This window comes from Anser cygnoides, chromosome 6 (assembly GCF_040182565.1).
Source record: "Anser cygnoides isolate HZ-2024a breed goose chromosome 6, Taihu_goose_T2T_genome, whole genome shotgun sequence".
Lineage (NCBI taxonomy): Eukaryota > Metazoa > Chordata > Aves > Anseriformes > Anatidae > Anser > Anser cygnoides.
In genome coordinates, this window is record NC_089878.1 from 12,360,121 (window position 1) to 12,381,754 (window position 21,634).

The following is a 21,634-nucleotide window of genomic DNA, read 5'->3' on the forward strand; positions in this document are numbered from 1 at the left end:
TTGCTGGCTACTTCACGGCAGCCTGTTGAATAAGAAGTATCTGTATAAAGCTTCATGGCAGTAGGGTGTACCTCCTGCCTCAGCTATCGCTCTTACGAGTGTGGAGGTTCACCCCTGAAGTTACTTAGGTTCTACTCCTTTTAGATATGTCCAAATGAATGCACCCACTGCGGCAAGGAGGGTGGAGCAGCTGCGTTTTACAGTCACTATATGAAGTGTAGGCCTTTGTGAGGCTTTTCAGAAGTGATGATTAACACTGAAGGCTTTCTTAACATTGTTAAATTCTAAAACGAGCTCTGTTTGGGGTTCCACTGGTGGTGGTTATGTTCTCACGATTCTGGTGCTTGTGTTGAGGTACTCTGCGGGAGTAATGCCGGTCTTCCTTCTGAAGTTTACCTTACAGTAACCTTGGGATGTTGTCAGTCATTCAGCTGAGCCATCACAGCTCCTGCCACTCACCTGCGCAGACCTGACCCATATAAAATGTGAACGTCCTTTCCGCAGACACTGGGAGGGCAGTGCCTTACACCAAGCCGTGCCGAGGCGTTCTTTGAGCAGTGTGTGAATGTGTGTGCTAACAGGAAGGAGTGGGAAGCATGGAAGCAGGAGGTTTTTTTGGTGGCAGTGCCAGTTTACGCTCACAAAAGCATTTAGGAAGCTACTGAAACTCAGCTCCGTTTGTCGAAGCATCCCAGCCATTGGTCCCAGCAAGATGTTTAGGCACTGCATCGGTTGCTTGTGCAGCTGGGCCATGTTAGCATTTAGGTTGATTAATTATGCATTAGATTTATACTCCAGCAGAGTTAAATGGGAGCTGGGTGTTGAGACTGCTTGAAAACCACAGTTGGTGTCCTTCCTCAGCAGCTGTGCCTTTGGAGCAGGCTAGTCAGGGAGGAGCTGAACTCCATTCTCCTACAGGGTTTTCAAGAGCGTGCACGGAACTTGTGACTACTCAACAAATAAGTAAATAAATAAATTTGTGAGCTGCTTCTGAATTTCCTCTGGACCTTTAATTATGTCTGAGGATTCTGTAAACTGCTCCTTGAAGGGAGAGCAATCCCTGTGCTTTTAGCAGTGCAAAGTAGATGGGCATGGCTTTGCCTCGTTAATCATCCGTTGTACCTTTTTGCACAGCTTACTTAACTTTCAGGACTGTCTACTCAGTTATTCTATCCACACAATTGTTTTGATCCTCCACTGTCTTTTGGCTTCTTAACAGTGTTTTTTTTCTGATGTTTGATCTGCTTAATGACCAGAACATTGATGTCTGTAGCACTGCGGTGCGAGTTGCTGGAAACAATCCCTAATATGTTTGTCCCCGTTCTCCTGGCTCTGGCAGTAGATCTTGAGTCAGAAGCTGGTTGTAGTTCAGTGTGTACTTTTAATGTCTCATTTGTTCATATTATTTTTAAGGACTTCATATAACTTCTCTGAGAAATCAGTGTGTTTGGTATTTCCAGGTGGATTTGCCAGTGACTCCGGATCAGTTGAGTTTATAGTGACAAAAGAACATACCGTGAACATACGGTGATATATAGTGAATATAGTGAATATATGGTGAACATAGTGAACATACCGATGATAGCTAAAAACTTCTGGTAGAAATAAAACAGTGCTTTTTAGTAAATAAAACACTTCTGTACTTTAGTGGGACTCTTAACCTCTAATGCTATACATTAAAGATTTTTTTAAAACTGAATAAAAATACAATTTGTGTTTGCATGGTTTGAGTAGACTTCATTCAAGTAGTTTTTAGTTAAAAGAATACCAAAAAGCCATCTATGAAAGTGCTTTTGTGCTTCAGTTAAGTGCTTTCCTGAGGAAAAAAAAAAGTAATGGTTTATGAGCACTTTATGGTTTTTAACTTGAAAATAAGCAGGTATTGTGAGGAGCTTCTTGCAATGTATTACAGGTCATTATTATTAATAACCAGTTTAATAAAACATACGCTTTCCATTTTCTTAATGTCAGTACGGGATGTTGCTGCGCTCTATTACTTGTGTTTGTGGCTTCTGTTTGTATTAGAACTGAAAGTTTTATTCCACCAAAAGTTCCCTACAACTGCTGGAGAATTGGGCCAGTAACAAAGGGTGAGTGTAGAAATCCCCTGGCAGCCCCAAGGCCTCCCTGGCTCGGCTCTGTGCACGTCGCAGCATCGCGCTGAGGCATTGTCGGAGCTGGAATGAACCAGGGGAGTGAGGTTTTTAACACAGAGTAGATGAATTCCTGAAGGATTCTTGTCAGCCATTGGCTTTCTGTCTATGTGGAGTCAGTGTGATACGTGTCAAGGTGCAGCGAGAGCAAGAAATCAGCAGAAGCCGTGGGTATAGCTGATGCTGTTCCAAAAGCTAAATTATTTAGCGGTGTGTGCTCCTTGCTTGATGGTAGCTGTTGACTTGAAAACAGAAATAGTGAACCTTGTAGGCATTTTTTTCCTGGGGTTCGGGTGTGTATAGGGGCATGTGAGGACCGCATGAGCTTCCCACAGAGCTGCAGAAACCAGCCGTGTCTAAGATGCGTGGTGGCATTTCAGAACGAGATGTAAAGCTGTGCCATTAGTAGGCTGAATGTGACACATCCAAGAGAAATACTCCTGGGCACACACATCTCCCCAAACCCTTACGGGCTGCCGAAGTGTTCTTCACTCGGTCTGACTTAACTGGCATACCCTTGGTCACCAGTCTCAGCTCCTGGGATTGCAGCTGCAGGCTCTGAGCAGAGTCCTCATGCAACAGCAGATCTTTCAGTAAGGAGCAGACCTCTGCTTTTCCTTTCTCTGTTGTTTCGTGATCTCCATCTTGTGCTAAAATGCCTTTTGCTGTGCAGAAGGAGGATTTGGAAATCCCTATCACACTCATTAGGCAGGTATGCTAATTGAGCCACCCTGGGAAGTATAGGAAGTTTGCGATACGGCCAGCAACCGGGCGAACCTTTTGGACTCAGGCCTGGTGCCTTACTGCAGGGAGCACTCCCGCTCGTGTGAGGCACAGTTGTTTTTCCCCATACCAGTAAGACCAAGGGAAAACTTAATGTAGTGCTTACTAGTTAAGTGCATTTAGTGCTTACTAAGGTAAGTGTATTTATGTATCTTCCATATGTTCTTCAGTAGACTGTATGTAGGATTAATACACTTTTTAAACATAAAGTTTCTTCAAAATACTGTATAAAACTACTTGGTAGTTTTAAATTGGAAGGTCCTACAAGTGAAATGGCTGTTCAGAGAATACACAAACACATTAGGGAGGTGGAATACAAGACTCTGAGAAAGAAAACTCTTTCTTTACCTAGATTTTGGCCTGTAAAAGTCAGTGTGACTTGGCCTTTGGTGCCATTCATTGGTGATTTCAGAGCTGAGGGATGCTGGGATGGAAGAAATAGTGTTAGAGATGTCTTTTGTGTGTGTGGCATTACACAGGAGCAATGCTTACTGACAGGTTGTTCATCTGAGCAAGTTTTCTAGGTGGAATTGAAGGACATCAAATGCTTTTTACCTACCAAAATTATTTTGTAGCAACGTTAAAGCAGAAAGTTGTGAATGATGCCTGCTCAGTTAGATTGTCAGGGCAAAGAGGCCATTTATCTTCTCTGCTGTTGTGGAGGACGGTCCAACCCGAGCTTGGAAGGTGTGGGGTCACGTCATCAGCTGCACCGTCTGTCCAGTTTCAACAGCAAATGGGTCAGCCCTACAGAGAGCATCACAGTGGTGGGATGATAGAGTACACACTCATCCTCCAGCCATAGAGTCCTTCAGGTTGGAAGGGGTTGTTGGAAGTCAGCTACTCCATTTGAGCCCTGTTCAGGTCAGGGTCAACTAAGAGCACCAGTAAAGGAAAATAAGGAGTTAATTTAATGTAAATAAAACTAAGGTTTTAAAGAAATCAATGTAGAGATACAGTTTTAAAACCTTTTTTTTTCTTCTCGTGACTTTGTAGAATGAGCAGCTTGAAATACTGCAAACATTGCCGTGAAATTATGAAAGAACCTAGTGAGATGATGTCATTTAAACATGAGGGAATTTCACGATATTAAGAAACAAATAAAAAATGAAAGTTTAAATGTTTTTGCAGTGTCCCTTTTGAATTGTGAATACTCTGAGGTGTCAAAAAACTAGAAATTCATAAGATATTTAACTTTTATACAAGCAAATAGAATTTTATTTATAAGGTTTGTCATACGATGTATTTCATTAGCATAAATTATAGTGCTAATAAGATTTGAAGTACTATTGTAAAGAAAAGTTAGATTTTCCTTGGCAACTTTGACAGCTGAGTCAAAATTACACTTTTCATTTTTTTTTTTTTTCATTTAATAGAAGAAGAAGCAGAGAACATTGCTCCTGAAAAGCCTGCGGTATCTGAAAATGGTGAAGTACCCAATGATCTTCCTCCTCAGGCTACCCAAAGGTTTGTTCCTATTCTTTATTCTGTCTGAATGAAGCTATGATGGTGTCTGGAGGTAATTCAGTCAATTTGAAATTAGTGAGGAAACTTCGAACAGCATGTTTCTGCTTGTGGTACCAAATAATAAAGATTATCCCATATATGGTTCATTTTGTTCATCTTCATTTCCTTCTATAAACAAAACTAACATTTTAAAGTGTTTTGGACTTATTTTCATAATCCATGAAGTGCTTTGATGCAATCTTATTAAAGTAAGAGGGATGTGTGGAGTGTCTATTGAGAAGAGCGTTGCATTATGCAGATGCATTTCCAAAGTATGGTGTTAAGGGTAAGATGAACTTGCCTTTCAAATCCCAATTTACTTTTTCTGTGCCCAGAAAAAGGCTGCTGTAATTGTATCGCTTTTTTCCTTTTGCAATGCAGCGTGTATTTTTAATGCTAAATTTGTTGTTAATGCTAAATAACTTGTCTCACTAAAAAATAACCTGGATACAAATCAAGAGGTGGTTCTACACGAAATCATAATCTTTTTCTTTAAGGTCACACTTCCTAGATTTTTATTTTCCTAGACTCCCACTAGGATAGAAGGTATTGCTATATTGGATTATATACTGGGAATGTTTTGAGTGTTTTTATGCATCAACTAAATTACTAAGTTCATCTGTATATGCATATCTTTCTCTCTGAGGGACACGTGAGGCTTCCTTTTAAAGTATAAATGGAGAGGTCTCTGTTCTTGCAGACGTATTCCCCGTCCCAGCAGTGCAAGACCAGCACCGCCCCGAGTAGTAAAACGTCAAGAAAGCGTAGAGGCCTTACTTCCAGAAAGGTAAGGAATGTGAGAGGTGGCAGAGCAGACGTCGCTAGCTCTCATGCCACAGCATTAGATTTTCTGTCCATCCCCTGCCACTGTATAGCATTAGCAGGGGATTACCTTACTGCTGTTATGAGTTCATTCAGGTTAGAAAATTAAAGCCTGCTTTATTTGTTCACTATTTCAGCAAATCCAATTCATTATATAAAAGTTACAGTTAGTAGCCACATCTGCAAGTTCAAAGATACAACTTCCTTTTTTTTTTTTTTTTTTTTTGCCTTTGGGAACTCTGAAACAGATAAGACTAGAACGTTAAACTACCACTAGAAGAGATCTGTAAAACACGCCCTTGAAATGATGGCCAAAATGGCTTATGGGTGATCTCTAATAAGTGCTGAGCACTCAAGCAGTGTGTCCAGAAGGAGAGTAACATCCTGTTGTGAGAGGAGGATGACTGACTGTTTTCAGAATTGGACTGTGACTAGAAATGACAGAATTTTACGTGCTGCTTTATGTTATGGGAGGAAGGGAGAGAGCTGCTGTCTCCTTTATTCTGGATAGATCTTAATGGGATTGGACAGATCTTAATAGATTTTCATTTTTGTTTTGTCTCTTCCAGGAGTGGTAGTGGTAAAACAGTCCCAAATGTTATCACAGACCAGCAGATTTCTAATGATGATGATGACCAGTTTGTGGTGGAGGCAGCCCCGCCAGTGCCTGAAATACCAGAGATGGAAATGGTCTGTTAATGTTGCAATTATAGCTCCTTTTTCCACATTTTGTAGCTTTCTTTTTTTAAGTAGCATCTAGCTAGATGTTTCTTTGACTAGTTGTATGCTATACCAATGTCAGCTTTTTGCAACTAAAGCTTTCTTCCTGCATGTGTAGGAGCCAGAAGTGGATCTGGTCGAGGATGAAAAGCACGGTATGTTTGTTTGCTTTTATATGTATTTGTATACATATATGTATAGAATAAAACCACAAGTTTAAACCAAGTGCAGAGCACTTAATATGCTGAATACAGCAGCAAGATAACTTCTTGAAGGGACAGGAGCTTGCAACTTCTGCAAGAAAACCAGGAAATACTTATCAAATACCACCTTGTTTAGTTGAGCAGCAGGATTTACAGGTGATGTCAAATGCAGTTTCGCTATATACACCTCTCTGAGATAGGAGAATGGGATTGGTTGTTGAATGCAGGTTACAGAAAAGCTTCTAGAAAAATAGATATACTGGTTCTTAAAAATATTTGTGCTTTCTCGTGACCTCAGATCTGTGATTCAGAGGCTTTGATCCATTATGGTTACATTGGATGCAATTTAGGCAGACATACTTATCTGTATCAAAAAATTCCTAGCAAAGGTATATGTATATGCATACGTGTGTGTGTATAAAAAGATATTGGAGAAAATAGATCAAAAAATACCTTTTGTCTCTGTAATTAAAAAATATAACAGAATGCTGTTTGTGTTGGTTTTAATGTTGTTGTCTGAATATTCTGGATAATATTATAGTGTCAACCAATGCTGAGAAATGTACTGATTTTCACCAGGTGGACTTGTAAAAAGAATCTTAGAAACAAAGAAAGATTATGAATCATCACCAAAATCATCGAAGGCAACAGAGAGGGTAAGATGGTAATGGCCTTCAAAGAATCGTGAATATTAAGTATTGTAATAGTGACCTTTTTCTCTCCCTTACTGATTTTTTTTTCTATTTTTGATTAAACTTTCCTCCCTCACGTGTTAACACTTACTGTTTTCCTCCATCAGTCCTTTACATTCTCTGCGTTGTGCTCTTTCTTTTTCAGCTTGACTTTTTATGTGCACTGAAATGCTGAATAAAATTCAAAACTTTTTCAGGTAGCCTTTAGCCTGTTCTTTTTCCAGAACAAAGTCTGCTGATTTCAGCCTTGCCCTAGATGTAGTAGGACATACTTTACATTTGTACAGCTGCAGCATTATTATTTCAATCTTAATTGTCCTCTAGACATATGAAGAACAGTGTCCTGTTGCCCAACAACTGTTATCATTGCCTAAAAAAATAAGACCTCTGGTGCAGTTAACCATATAGAGTGTTTTCATATCACTGGATGTTACCCTAGTAACATCTAGCATACCCCAACGTTACACTCTGAATCTATGAAGTGATTTTATTTTATTTCCCCAGCCAGCAGTTGGGAAAGGAAAAGAAGTAGGGGTGTATGGCTTTTATGATGGTTTTTTTTTTTTTTTTTTTTCCCTTGGTGGGGAAGGGGGTTGACAGCTTAAAAAGGATCTAGAAAAGGTCTAGCAGTGGTTAAAAAAAAAAAAAAAAGCAAATGGTTGAAACACTAAGATTTTAATGTCTTCTTGTCACAACTGGAAAGCTTTTGCTCTTTCAGCCTTGCAAAGCTCATGTTGCAAGAAGGAGCAAAAGGTGGGGCATTTTTAGATTGACTTTTTTGGTCCATTGACCCTTTGGCAAGTTTTTAAATCAACGAGGTAGTTTGTTGTGCTGATGAGGAAGACACTGAGGAGTGCAGTTCAGAATGCTGTTATAAAAATACAGACAGATACACCACGTTTTGGAAAGACAAATACTTTCAAAGAACTCTTATATCTCCAATTGCACATCTCTTTTAATGTTAATTCAGTATTGTCTTTTTTTACCAACCATATTCTTTTTTTGGGGGGAATGATCCATGATTTGGCATGCTGCAGTTTGATAAGATGCCATGACTCAGACCTCAGGAGTTAAACTTTTCACAGTGCTGAGTATCAAGCTCTTTCAAATAGTTCTCCGAAATCAGTAGTGACTTTTTGAAGTGACTTTTTGACCGCTTCACTGCCTCTTTTCACTTTATCAAGTGTAGTTATTTGTCAATGAGTAAAATGCACAGCTGGAAAAAAAAAAGTCCCTGAGGGACTAAAACTGGGGTAGACAGTAGGCTGTTTAAAAATATACTTTTATCTAGAACTTGTATGACTTCATAATTGCTTCTAGCAATCTGCAGCAGAAGTGAAACAGCCATAACTTTTTAGGGTTGCAGTTTTGGGAGGCTAAAATCAACAATTCTCTTAGCATATGGGAGTGTCCCTATCTTTCTTGTTTAGTGATAGTAGGTTGTGCTGTCACACAGACCAGCCTTTTTCATGCCATCCCCAACACTGAGAAAAACAGGGAGGTAGATCAGAGCTGTGGGAAGTATCTTCCTATCTGAAGTTTGAGGCTGTCTGAGATCCAGGCCTGCCCGGCTGATTAAAAAAAAAATCCCTTTCTTGCAAGATCTGAGATTAAAGAAGAAAATTAATTATTTCTAAACACCTTTGGTTCTCCCAGTCATAATCCATTATGAATGGATACAGCTTTGTCTAAGTTGCTGAATTATGTACCATTTATTATAAACATGCAGCTTATATTGCCTATGTACTGATCATTTAAGTGCTATTGGCTATTTCTAATGAATGTCTGATGTGAAAACTTGCTTGCTGAGTAAGTTCTGTCTTTATATAGCTGTTTGGAGAAAAGAAGGGTTTAAAGGTGATATTGCTGTGTTTATGCAGTAGCTCTAAAGCTCATTACTGGAGTGTATGTTGAGCTGGCACTTGTGAGAACACGAGATACAGCTGTTCCTGTTCCTGGTTATATAACTAGGTGGTGCTGTTCAATCACCAATCTCCAGACCAAGTTTTGGGACGGCAATAGTAGTTGATTTCATGATTTTTCCTGCCACTACAGAATTGTACTGAAGGCTGTATTGTTCTGTATTGTGTCCTGTCAGGTTGAGCACTGGACCTAGAAAGGGACAATGGGGAGGATTTACAAAACCTCATGGATTTCATGCTCGGGAAGCTTCCTCTGGTGATTGTACTAAACTTTTTTCTCTTTTTTCCCTTTTTTTATTAACTAAAATGACTCACTGTTAACCCCTTAGATTTTTTTAAATGCACGTGGACAATTGTGTCCACGTACAATCATTGTTTAGTCCCATTGCCTAGTTTCAGTCTCTAAACATTCATTCAGTCCTTGTTTGTCTTTTGTTGCATTTTTTGAAGCACTGATCTGTGTTAGCAGCATTGATAATGGACGACTAATTCTGGAAAAAAAAAACTGCTGACTTCCTGGTCTATCACGTGCAACATACAGCACTAAGCTCCTGGAATATTATCTGATCTCATATCCAAGCAGCTGGCTGCTGCTGCGTTAGGTTTCTTTGCTGCTACTGCTTTTCAAATTATGTCGAGAAGTTGTCATGATCGAGAGAGGAGAAGCATAGTTTTCCTGACAGCAGAGGGAAAATCAGTGCACAAGGTGATTAAAAATGCTCAGAGCTGGTGCCTGGGACTTGACAGATACAGCTCAGAAAACATGAGCTGGAGAGAATACTGAGTTCTGGGGATTTATTTTGGAGGATAGAGATGCTGTGATGCAGGAGAAAGTAAATGTAAAAAAAATACATTTCCAACGTGCTGTTGTCTCTAGGAGTCTTTCAGGGGCCAGATATGCAGTGTGTAGCAGGTAGGGGTCTGGCACGCTTATGCGTGACCTAGACGTTCCTGAGATCCCAAGAAGACAGCGACAGGAGTTATTCCTGTAAGAGTGCAGACCAGTGGTTTTGAGAAGGATAGTTACTGGTCTGTGGAATCTCTTCGGGGAGAGGCAGCAAAAGTAATTAAAAAGAAAGAAGAGTTTCAAGTGGTTTATTCCTGCCAAGTGCTCCAGGCAGGCAAGTGGAACCAAGTGCCGTTAAGTTGCTGGGACTGTGAGAATGGGTCAGCGAACTCTGGCCAGCGTGTTGTGTTAAATAGCCGTATGTTCTGTGCCAGGTCTAGCTCTGCAGTCTGCTGGGAACAGTATCAGTCTGAGATTTGACCATTTCTCCCCAGACTGTCAGCTCTTTTATTTAATTTGTTTTCCATCAAACTCTCCAGAAGAAATATCTTCTACATCAGTATGCAACAGTATTCCAAAATGTATTATGCATGGAAGAGTAAAATGTGATTCTACTTCTGCATTTTGGAGTAAAGTAACTAAATTCCAGTGAAAATTAGAAAGAATACTTGCTTTGGGAAATTATAGCTGAAGGTTATCCTCGTGTCTGTCAGTAAGAATGTTTATCTTCCACAGTTTTGTTAAACTATTCAATACGTATAGAATAAATGAAATATTTTTCCAGTTATATTCATTAGTCTTTAAAACCTTGTTTTTCTGCCAGTTGAGAAAATGAAGGGAGAAGAGGATATATCTGTATTCTGAGCACTGGATCCTTTAGCTGGTGCTTTATAAAGTCCAGTATTCAGCAATCAACTGATCAGTGGATCTACCTGATTTATTGTGGATTAGTCAATTAGAAATTAGGTGAAGCTGCTGAATTGATACTTAATCAAAATGTAGCGCTCATGGACTCTTGGGCATGTTTCACACCTTTGCTTCTAACTGCTGATTGCAGAAGAGAATTTATTTGTGTTAAAAACATTCATTTGAAACCTTCGTTGTGCTGAGTTTCCCAAACATACGTTTGCTCTTTAAGAAGTTTTAATAAAGAAAATGAAGAAGGAGGAAAAAAAAAAGAAAAAAAAAAAAAAGAGTGGGACTTTCATCACATAGATTTTGCATGTGCAGAAACTTAAAATAATATACACGATTTTCAGGTCAAACAAAGAGGTCATTCTGGAAATACACAAGATTTTTGCTGCCTTGATTAGCTGTGTTCAGCCTAACAAATTCCTAAAAAGAATTCCTAAATGTATTTGTTTAGAATGTAATCCTCTTATGTTAAACAGAGAAAGAAACAGATGGTACCTTTTGTATTCCACTTCATTTATTTGATGTGTGGAAAATATAGGCAGGTTATTAAATAGTTTAAGCAAGTGGGCATCACAGAATTCCCATCTTTACACTACCAAATGCAGTTCATAGGCTTCAGAAAAGAAGCAGCTTTGAGGTTTGTGCTGGGAACAAGTGATATTAAAATAGCTTAGCACCTGGACAATATTAACCTTAATTACAGATGTTGTAAATTAAGTAGATTCTTCTAAGATTAGAACAAACAGAATCATTGCTGATTCCGTTTGTTTAAAGTTCTTCAGGACATTGATTTTTACATTAATCCATCAGCTGGGCAGCGTTGTGCGTCTCCTTCAGTCAACGCAATTAGCAGTGTGACATGTTAACCATATGTATTCACGTGTCCCACCATTTCGGTGTTTTGAAGGGGTTCACCGTTGAAGACCACAGCTTCTTAGCATCCTGCCAGTTTATATGTCATGAGAAATGCCGACAGGGGAATTTAATTGGCATTACATGCAGAAGGGCTTTCACCGTTGTCTGACAGCCGTGATGATGTGATGTTCACACAGTGATAGAAACAAAGGTGCCGTGAGAAATTTTTGGTGAAAGCATGCAGTTCCTCAAAAATAAGAGCTCTACCCAGCAGTCTAGTTATGGACAGGCATCGTAGGAGCTTGAATTGGATGAGTTTATGCTTGAGTGTCCTTGTTATAGAAGTAACAACTCTCAGAAAAGAAATGTGGCCCTCAAGTAATTGTGTTACAAGCTGTGAACGCAGGAATGGGATTTTTGTCACTCTTGTGATATTCTTTGTGTCATGGCTCCTTTGCTGTGGCCTTTGCACACAAAAACACAAATGTTCTCTCCTGTGGATATAATATAAATACAACATGAGACAGCAGATGGATATGTTAAACAGAAAGTTATGTACAAAAGTGCAGCAAGGCAGCTGTGGTTTCCATCCCCAGGAAAGGATGCAGCGTATCAGTGGTGTAGTAATAGCGTGGTGTAGGAGACAGTGCGGGCGATTTTTGTGTATTTCAAGAAGCTTATCAACTGATCTGGCTAGGATATTCTCCTGGGGCATAGACTGGTGTGGAAGCAGTTGGTTTACACAAGGAGCATGAGGACTGCAAATTCCTTCTGGACAGGAAACGGGCTGCTGTTTCAAGAGAAAAGGAGGTCGTGGACCCACAGTTTCAGCAGTGTAGGAAGAAAAGGAAAGTGGGGCAGGACTGGCACCCAATATGCCATTACAGTTGAGTTAATACTATCTGCTCTCATTAATTACTGCTAGAGTTGTCCCGTGGTGTGTGTGCGTGGTCAGGCTCACAGGATTCTGCTTAGCATGCTGAATATTGCACCCAATACGTGAGGTTTTATTCTCCACAGCACAGAGTTAACGGGAAAGAAGGCAAGCTGGCTCAGGGGGCTGAGGTGGGATGTTTACCTAGGTCTGAAAATTCCAGCTCTTTTTTAGAGGTGTCAAATGTGAACTAAAGGGTGTGTGTGTGTGGAATCCCCAGCTCCCTGCCCTAAAAAGAGCAACCCTTTTTTTTTTTTTTTTTTTTTGTCTTTTGGTGTCTTCCAAGTGTGAAAGAGGTCAGCCTAACTCTGGTGAGTCTAGCAGCAAAGAACATCATGTCTCTGCCTTGGCCTGCTACTGAACTCAGTACCTGGCATAAGCAGAAAAAGCATCCTGTTCATTTGAAGTGATTTAACATTACCGTTTTCCCCTCTGTTTCTGTGAAAGAGTTTCTTATGGTGATCCCTAGTGGATAGTTACAATCTACTTAAAATGCAGACTCTGTAAAAACCAGGAAAAGAAAACACTCTTTATGATCAAAAAATATTTTGTACAATAAAAAAGCCCACGTTGTTGTTTTTGCATTGAATGTATCAAAATTACTTGTCCAAAGTGAAGTTTCTGTCCTGTCCTAGCCATAGAAAGAGCTAGGAGGGAAATGGTACTGCTCAATAAAACTATGATTACTTGGGTCTGTTTCCATAATGGGACATAACACAATAGTTAAAAGGGGCTGTAGAAACTATTAGCTGTTTGATGGATGTTTGCTCTAATTTGTTTCATATTTAAAAACTGTTAATTTTAAAAGTGGAAACAAAGAAGAAGCTATATAAAAGCAATCAAATCCTGTTTCTAGAAATAAACTTTCAAAAACACTGGGGGGAAAAAATCATGCCACCTCTTTAACTTAGTAGACATTAGACATTTCAAATGCCCTCAACAGTATGGATATTGGAAATGGATGTCTTGTGAATGATCCTTTTTATGGAGCTGTGCACACTATAATATTTATACTAATTGCTTTAGTGAGGGTAAATTAAACACAGGTAAATTCTGGTGGTTTCTGGAACCCTGTTGATAATTTCCCCTGTATTGATTAAAAAGAAAATTTCTGCTTTTTAATTTCTTAGGTCCCTGCATTTGAGTCCACGTTGTGTTCTGTTCGGATTGAGGTAATGGGAAAGGCAGACTTTTTCCCAGGAATCCAAAATAAACATTTATCTTGGTGCCTTATGAAAAACACGAAGGAAAGGAAGCGTGTTGGGCCTACAGAAGTGATACAGTCTTTTATATGAGGATAATTTATTGATTCTTGGGCTTTTGTGAAAGGAGAGTTCATTGAGGTGTATGACCTAATTAAATAGACTGGAACAATTCTGATTCTGGCATTTTTCTTAAAAATGAATATATCCTGTTACATGTTTGTGCAGAATGAGCAAAGGTGGCATTCAGGACTCTTACCACCCACGTTGCTTGTTGTAATAAACCATCTGCCATAATTCTTAGTAATTTAAGAGTGACCCATGCAGACTTTAACCCATAGCTGTACCTATGAAACTGAGAACAGACAGTTTGGTGGTTGTATTTTTTTTTTCCTTAGTTGCTTATAATCAGCAATAGCTGGTGAAGCTTGAGTACCTCTCCGTGATAATAATTCTGTGCCCTGAGCTCAGCTTTCTGTGGACTGCAGGAAATGTAATGTGGCATCTTGGAGTGGAAGTGTGAGTGGAAAGAAAGAAAGGATTGATTGTTATTTTTTAACTCAAGGAGGGACTGTGCCTTCAGGTGTTGGGAAATCTGTCTTGGGAGCTTGAAATTTAAGTGCTTCTCTTTTAAAGAAGGATACACTAAAAAGCTCGTATGCTCTTATACCACTTGTATCGCGCAGTTTTGTGTTTTGAAGACACTGAGCTTCTAACAGTCCTGTTGATGTACATTTTAAAGTCTGATTAGTATTTAATAGATTTGTAATGTTTTTATATTTCATTACTTGAAATTACTTTAGATGGGATGATATTTTTTTCTTTTTATATTGGTTTTGAAGAATTGAACTACATAAAATGTACTGAAGTTACAGGGACACTAAAATTATTTTTAAATATTTTCAAATACACTTTAAGGGCATCTTCATGATTAATGGAAAATATTCCACTGTATTTTATTTCCACTTGAGCTTTTAGATCAGCTGTGTATTTTAGTATGGAATATTTCAAATTGTTAGCTGGATCCATGCTTAAAAATATACGATTCTGCTTTGCTCATTTACTAAATTGTGGGATCTTCATTCATTTTTTATTTTTAATTTTCATACCACGTTTGCTGGAGTTGAGAGGTGTGGCTGCTTGGAGTGTGTAGGCATCAGGGAGGTCATGCAGCTCTAAAAAAATGTAAAACATTGAACTTGGAAAATAAAACACGAAGAATACTTCATTTTTACCACACACACACACACACACAGATGTATCCTTGGATAATGGACTGACTGAGTTTTCTTGCTTTTGAGATAATTGTATTTGAAACAAATTCCTTACCTCCTGGCTATGGATTTTTACAATGCAGGCAGAAGAAAGTGGTGGTGGTTTGGTGCACTTAGGAGGAAAAGCAAGGCAGCAGGACTTTTTCCTGTGAAGCTGTTGATTATGATACAGCCTTGCTCCATTATTGAACCGAAGGTGATTTTGCTTATAGATAACCTCCCAGTTACATGTGGAAACTCTGGTACCATGGATTAAGCCTTGTATATGGCTTCGGTGGAGCACAGCACGCAGCAAGAACTTGCCTGGAAAAAACAAGATAGGATAGAGAGCATAGGATCTGACGTGCTGTGACATATGAACAGATCTGCACTGTCTTTATGAGGTCCAGCAAGTTAGCAGGGAGAAAAATGCCTCTGGAAAAGAAACTTTTGTCAACCTCAGATAGATGCTGAGCCGTAGAAAATGGCTGGCGTGCAGGACTGTGTCCTGTGACTGGTGCCTTCAGGGACACCTGGGCAAAAGCTCTCTTCTCTGGGGAGCTGCAGAGCCTACAGGGAAGGAAACCCAACGAAGTTGATGGGGATGCCATTGGCCGTGGTGCTCCAAGGTTTGCCAAGGAGGAGACCCAGGGGAGAATATCTTCTCGAGCCTGAGCAGCTGTGCTCTGAACACGGGTGCTCACCAGCTCTCGGGGGATGAAATGGGTCAAAAAGCAGTGCTTTCATCTTTGCGTTGTAAAGGATAGCAAACACATGGATGCCTCCAGAAAGTATCTGAATAAAGTGTTTTATGTGATGTAGCATAATGAAACACCTGCTTCTGTGACAGAGGTACAAGTCGAGTGAGAAGGAATTAAGATGAGTGTTATTTTTAACAGTTTGGCCAGCACTCATGAATTGACTTAGGAAGCGAAGGTCACGAGTTCACCAGCATTTGTCACTTCAGCCCAGTTGCTAATTAAACAACTTTAACGTTATAAAATCACAGTAAACTCAGAAGTCCCACAGTTTTCATGTGCCGTGTGTGTGGTAAAACACAAGCATCAGACGCAAGTAAATCTCAGCCTTCAAATCTTTAGAAGTATTTTTCTAAAATATATATATCTGAGTTCATCAGTAAGCCAAGGGCTGCTGAAATGTGCTTGGCAGTAGTCCCTGCTGCCTCCAAACACAGCTGAACAAACAGCCCACAGCTCGCACAGGAAGACAGGCCAATTGGGTAGGAGGGCAGGAGGGGACAGCATGGTAGATATCGTGTCCCTGCAAGGGAGCAGCACGCTGCCACCCCTGTGTTTATATAGCCGCGAGGACCTCTGCTTCGTAACGGGTTGATCCTGTGGTTGGGGTGGTAAAGAAAGACCTTTCTCGTTTTCCGGCATGCATTAAATGACTGAAATTACTTTAAATAAACTTTACTTAAAGCTTTGCGTGTCTAAAAGAAAAACTCGGTTTGGGAATTTAGACATTTAGGGCTCTGGGAAAGAAAGAGAAATTTGGCTGTTTTTCTTGTGGGGTGAAAAACAGTGGACTTTTCTTCCATGGTGATTGTTGTTTTCAGGGAGGGCTTTCCTGGAATAAAGTGTTCGTAATGACAAAGTGTTTGTAATGTGGCATCATTTTGCTCTTTTTAGGGCATCATTTTGCTCTTCGTGACTGCCGTTTTAGCATGCGCTTTCCCTGTATTTAACTTGCAGTGAGGCTTCAGAGACTGACCACAGAGAGTCCGCTGGCTGCGCACGAGGGAAGCGTGCACAAGACCAAATTATTTTTGAGTAGTGCAGTTTATTGAGGCCACATCTGCAGCCGGCATGACTTTACAAACACTGTTAACAGAACTACAAGGAAGGGAATAACCACCATCTATTTCAGCTGTGCAGCACGCGGTGCTATTATTAGGACCAGCATTAGGAGCTGGAACTCCAGATACAGCCGGTGGAAAGAGAGAAGCATGCTGAAGGGAGTGATTTGGAGAACTAAACTATGCGCTGCAAGGTGGCTGTACTCTTGAGCATCCAGTACACCTCCCAAAACACTGCCTTGAGCAGGTCCAGCGAATGTTTGTGGTGCAGTACCCTGTCATCGTGAGCAGGGACGCTTCTGCTTCTCCAAAAACACTGCCTTTCAGAAGTCATGATCATTGTCCTCTGGAGTTGAACGTGAACTTTTTTTGGTGTGGTTGTGTTGTGACTTGTGGTAGTATTGAGTGAACATCAATCCACGAGGGTCTTGTGCTGGGCAGCCGCCCGGCGTGCAGGGGGAGGATGGATGGATGGACGGATGGATGGATGGACAGACAGATGGATGTGTGATTTACAGAGAGAAGTTGTTGGCAGCCAGTGGCAGCAGCAGATCACTAACGTGTTGTTCAGCATTACGTGTATGTTGAGAGATTCTGTGTAATGATGCCGCGGTAAGCCCCAGAAGCTTGCCTTTTAACATAGAAATATGTTGAGTTGAAGGTATTCAGTCAAACATGACCGAATGAGAAGGAGGTCTCCCCCAACACCGCCCTCCCCACTGCTCTGGGAAAGATCATGTTGAGAACATCAGTGAGGTCATTTATGGGATCAAATACTAATTTTAATTTTGTGTGCTTTCTGACCCGAAAGCAATTTAATATTGCTGATGTTATTGCAGAGTTTTGTAGCAGCTCTTCCTAGCAGCGAGACTTGGATATGGTAGACTTTCTGCTCATCTGTTTCTAGACTATTGCTTCATTTCTTCCCTTTCATTGCAAACTGTCATAAAAATTTCTCCAGATACTTCAGTTAGTGGTCTCTAAAGCCTTCATCATTCGATACTTTGTGTACAACAAACGTTTTTCCTAATTTTGATGCTTTCCTCCGTATTCATTCCTTTTTGTTAGGAGAAGCCTTTTGTATCAGAAGCAGCTAGGAAGAAAGAGAGAGACCTGGTAGCCAAAGAAATCGAGAAGTTTCAGGTCTCTATTCAGACACTGTGCCGGAGTGCCCTTACACTTGGCAGGATCATGGATTACATTCAGGAAGACATGGATGCCATGAAGAACGAGCTGCAGATGTGGCGGCATGAGAACAGACAGCATGCAGAAGCTCTGCAGAAAGAGCAAAGGTCAGTGTGGTCAGGGAAAGTTTGATTTATCTCTCAAGACAGATGTCTGTTTCTAGGAGAAGGGAGAGTTTTACTTGCTTGTAAAAGCGAATTTGTCATCAGTCACTTTTGTGGTTTGGGGAATTTTTTTTTTTGCAGTCCAAATTGGTTTTTGAAGTGTTAAAGTCTGAAGGCCTTTTCAGCTCAATTTCACACGATGTACATGACAGCAGAGATGCAGACATTTATGTGAGATGAGAGGGCTTAATGTTTTGCTTTTTTTCCTTCACGAATATTTAAGGAGCAACGGGGGGAATACTTTGGTAGACAAGCTGGGTTGTGAACTGGGAAAAGCATCAGCTTCCCAAATCACAAACTGCTTTCTGTGTGCCATCAAAGACTGTATTCTGAAGTCGTGGTAATAACAGTGGTGATTGTCTGTGTATGGTCTAAAAACAACATTAGAAAGCAAGGAGAGGAAAAGTGGCATGCCTGATAGAGTCAAGGAGGTCAAGCCTAGAAAGAGTTTCTTGGCCTTACTTGCCTGACTGATATATCTTTTTATTCTCCTTGGAAACAGAACTACCATTCCAACTGTGTGTCCTCTGATCTTAAAAATGATCTTAGGTATTTATGATCAATTTTATCTTCTTGGATTCATAATGAGAGTAGATAAATTTGCTCTTCCCTGAATCGATATGCTTAATTCCTGTAGAAGCAAGTATGCCTCTGAATGGTATTCTTAGCTAAGCCCCATCTTGGTAAGTAGCAATGTGTTAAATGTTGGAAGTTTTACAGCTGCTGGCTTAGTCCATGGGCTGGGGTGGGAATTAGGGCTTTGGTTCGCATATAAAGTGTAATGATGTTAATTCCTTGCACTTACATAGCACCTTCTATCCAGAAACCTTGGCAGAGTTTTAAACTGTGGTTGGCCTCGGAATGCACCACCTCTGCAAAGAGAAAGGAAATGGCATTTGACTTTATTTTTCTGTTGGAGAAACTGAGGCATCAACCCACTTCCCTTTGCCAGACAGCTCAAATCAGAGCTAGGGATAGGGAGCAAATCTTGCACAATTTTCCAAGCACATGCTCACTCAGTGGGTCCACTGTGGCCAAAGAAGTCATCTATGCTTCAGTTGGTTTCCCAGCATAGTTTCCAGGTGTGCTTAACTGGCTTTTTCTGCCCCCTAAGTTCCCTGGCAGATTGTACATCGGACAAAGCTGTCACCTTCATATCGATGCCAAAGGAGAGGGAGGAAGGAACTGGCCCCTTGACTTTGTTTTCAGGTTGATGTTGACCCAAACTTTACGATGGACAGCTGTTTCATGCAGGGTAGCATCTCTTCAGCAGGGCTACTCAGTTCCATTTCACAAGCTAGGACTGCCGCAGCAAATTGCAGCACTTCATGAAGATCAGTATTAAATCCTAATCAGATCAGCGCAGTGCTATGGCATGTCAAATCCTTCATGAAGAATTACCCAGTATCAGACATGAAGAAGACAATGCTTCCCATATGCAGTGGAATTTGGATGCGTGTCTGTTTTTTTTTGCTTCTGTGAAAGACAATTGAAGGATTCCATTGGGGGAATGTTAGTGCAATTTCTAGTGATTTTTTCTGTGATTTATGCTGATGGTGTAGAAAGGAGGAGAAAACTAAATGATTATGAGATGCAGACTTTAGCTAATGAGTCCTTAAAGTGACTGGGTAATTCAGAATGACAGCGGGCTGGTTCAGTCCGTTGATTCCTAGGCTGTTAAGCATTCCTGTAGATCAGCTAAGCATCACAGAAAAGGGCACATTGCTTTTAAAGCCAAACAGCCCCATTCGCTTAAGATTTGTCATTGTGCTTGTGGTTTATTAGCATATAATTCCCTTTTATTATATTTCCTATTAGTGTAGGATTGCCTGCCCTTGTCAGCAGCTAGTGGTGGGTCAGTTTTCATGTACCTTGCCTGTTATCAGATGTTTACCTTCTGTAACTTGGTGCTGCTGGCAGCCACTGGTGTCTTGCTGCTGGCCTGCTGGTTTCTTGTAGGAAATAGCTGGTAGCAAGCCAGCAACCTCCCCAGCAGTTGAATTTGTTGCTCTGCAATGTGCTTCTCTCCTTTAAACTCTTGTGGCGAGGCCCGGAGGGATGGCTGTCACCACGTACACCATGGTAACAAACAGGGGCCCCAGTAAAAGGTGGGTGTTCCTGCTGTGTTCTGTCCTGCAGAGTCAAGCTGCTTTGTCCCTGGGCCAGGTGGTTGCAGCTCTTGGCTGGGTAAAATGAAAGCAGCGCTTGACACACGTGTAAGGTGGGGTGAAATAACTGCAAAGCACGGAGATTATAGCAGAAAAGCTACGTTACCAAGAGGATACTGTTCGCTTTGAATTGCGGGTGATCTTTCCTGAACAATATTCTTCTCTGTCCATGTTGTTAGCTTTGCCTTTGTGCTTCTTATTCTGAACTTTCGTTCAGGAAGGGTGGGCACAACTTGAATTCTTTGCAAACTTTCAAGTATTGAATGTACGTTCTTGGAGGCTTAAGTAACCTGAAGCAGCGTAATGTTTCCAATAACATTATGCTCTTTGTGTCTCTTTCAGCATCACAGACAGTGCTGTAGAACCACTAAAAGCTGAACTGGCTGAACTGGAACAGTTGATTAAAGACCAGCAAGACAAGATCTGTGCTGTAAAAGCTAATATTTTAAAAAACGAGGAAAAAATACGGAGGATGGTTCTCAGCATAAACTTGTCTTCAAGAAGGTGAAGAAGGAAAAAAAAACCAAACAAAAGCCTTGGGACTGACTGACATTCCTACCAAATAAAAAACAAAATAGTGGAGAAAAGTTAAGATATGCCCTGTTTAGATGTAAAATGGTTATGGACCAGAAGCCTAAAAATTATATAAAATCCCATTATTACATTGATCTTCAGATGTTGATATTATCCAGGATAAAATTATATTCTCTTGAATGCTCAAGTTGCAGAGTTATTAAAATAACTTGTTTATTTAGATGTGTACTGCTGTTACTTAACAGGTCTTCACCGCCCTCTTTCCCTCTGAGAGCTGTTGAGCAGAGTTTCTGAGCCAGTTCTCCATGCATCCCCTTCCTTCCTTCGTATCCACTGAGGTTACTTTTGGACACGCAGTTGTGAAAAATGGGCATGAGATGCTTTTTTTGCCCCTTTTTAAAGAAAAATGTTCCAAATTTCTGCAGGTCAGAATGTTCCTGAATCCTGTTCGTCATTTACAGCTCTTGCAAAGTTAGCTATAAAAAGTCCCCCAAGATCAAGAAGCAAAGCCTTGTGTAACTTGCAGTTCTTAGCATCATTACAGAGATGATGTCATGTTTCCAGAGCTATCGGGAGTCTTGTTAGGAAGGACTGAAAATGCAATACAAGCATCACCATGTAAGGGAGCAGAAGTATTTTATCTGCACAGGTGTTAATTCCATTTTTATTGCATATGTTCATTTGGAAAGGATTAATTTAAGTACCTGTTTCCTCCCAAATGCATGTTCCCGTAACTTTTTGTATGTGAATAATTCCACTGATTTTTTTAGTTAGCTGCAGATGTCTGTACTGTTTTCTTAATGACCTCTTGAGTGTACTGCACGTTAGAGTCCAGCTTTACTAAATCTGCAAAGCGTGTTAGCATAGACACAACTATATGACACTGCACTGAGCACAGGAGGCTTTAGTCCTCTGCAAGGCTATTCTCTCAAGATTTTTATAACGTGCGAGTACATCTACTCCCATGTTGTTTGGATTATTTATGAAGTGGCAGTGTCCTCTCTTCTTTCTTCTTTG

The 21,634-nt window shown here is 40.4% G+C and overlaps 1 protein-coding gene across 8 annotated transcripts in view; it reads left to right on the forward strand.

Annotated features, from left to right (window-relative positions):
• Window positions 1-20,837, forward strand: part of TRAF3IP1 (TRAF3 interacting protein 1) — a 45,567-nt gene extending 24,730 nt beyond the window's left edge. For 5 of the 8 annotated variants that reach the window (XM_048050926.2, XM_048050930.2, XM_048050929.2 and 2 more), the window contains 7 exons: window positions 4,313-4,403; window positions 5,143-5,229; window positions 5,834-5,954; window positions 6,103-6,139; window positions 6,767-6,843; window positions 17,635-17,858; window positions 20,426-20,837. In XM_048050926.2, coding sequence (XP_047906883.2) covers window positions 4,313-4,403; window positions 5,143-5,229; window positions 5,834-5,954; window positions 6,103-6,139; window positions 6,767-6,843; window positions 17,635-17,858; window positions 20,426-20,591 — 803 coding nt within the window. In that variant the 3' untranslated portion in view covers window positions 20,592-20,837. Of the gene's footprint in view, window positions 1-4,312; window positions 4,404-5,142; window positions 5,230-5,833; window positions 5,955-6,102; window positions 6,140-6,766; window positions 6,852-8,977; window positions 9,058-17,634; window positions 17,859-20,425 lie in introns of those variants that run through there. The other 3 variants (XR_007159060.2, XR_007159061.2, XM_066999889.1) reach the window with 3 other exon arrangements.
• Window positions 20,838-21,634: the final 797 nt, after the last annotated feature.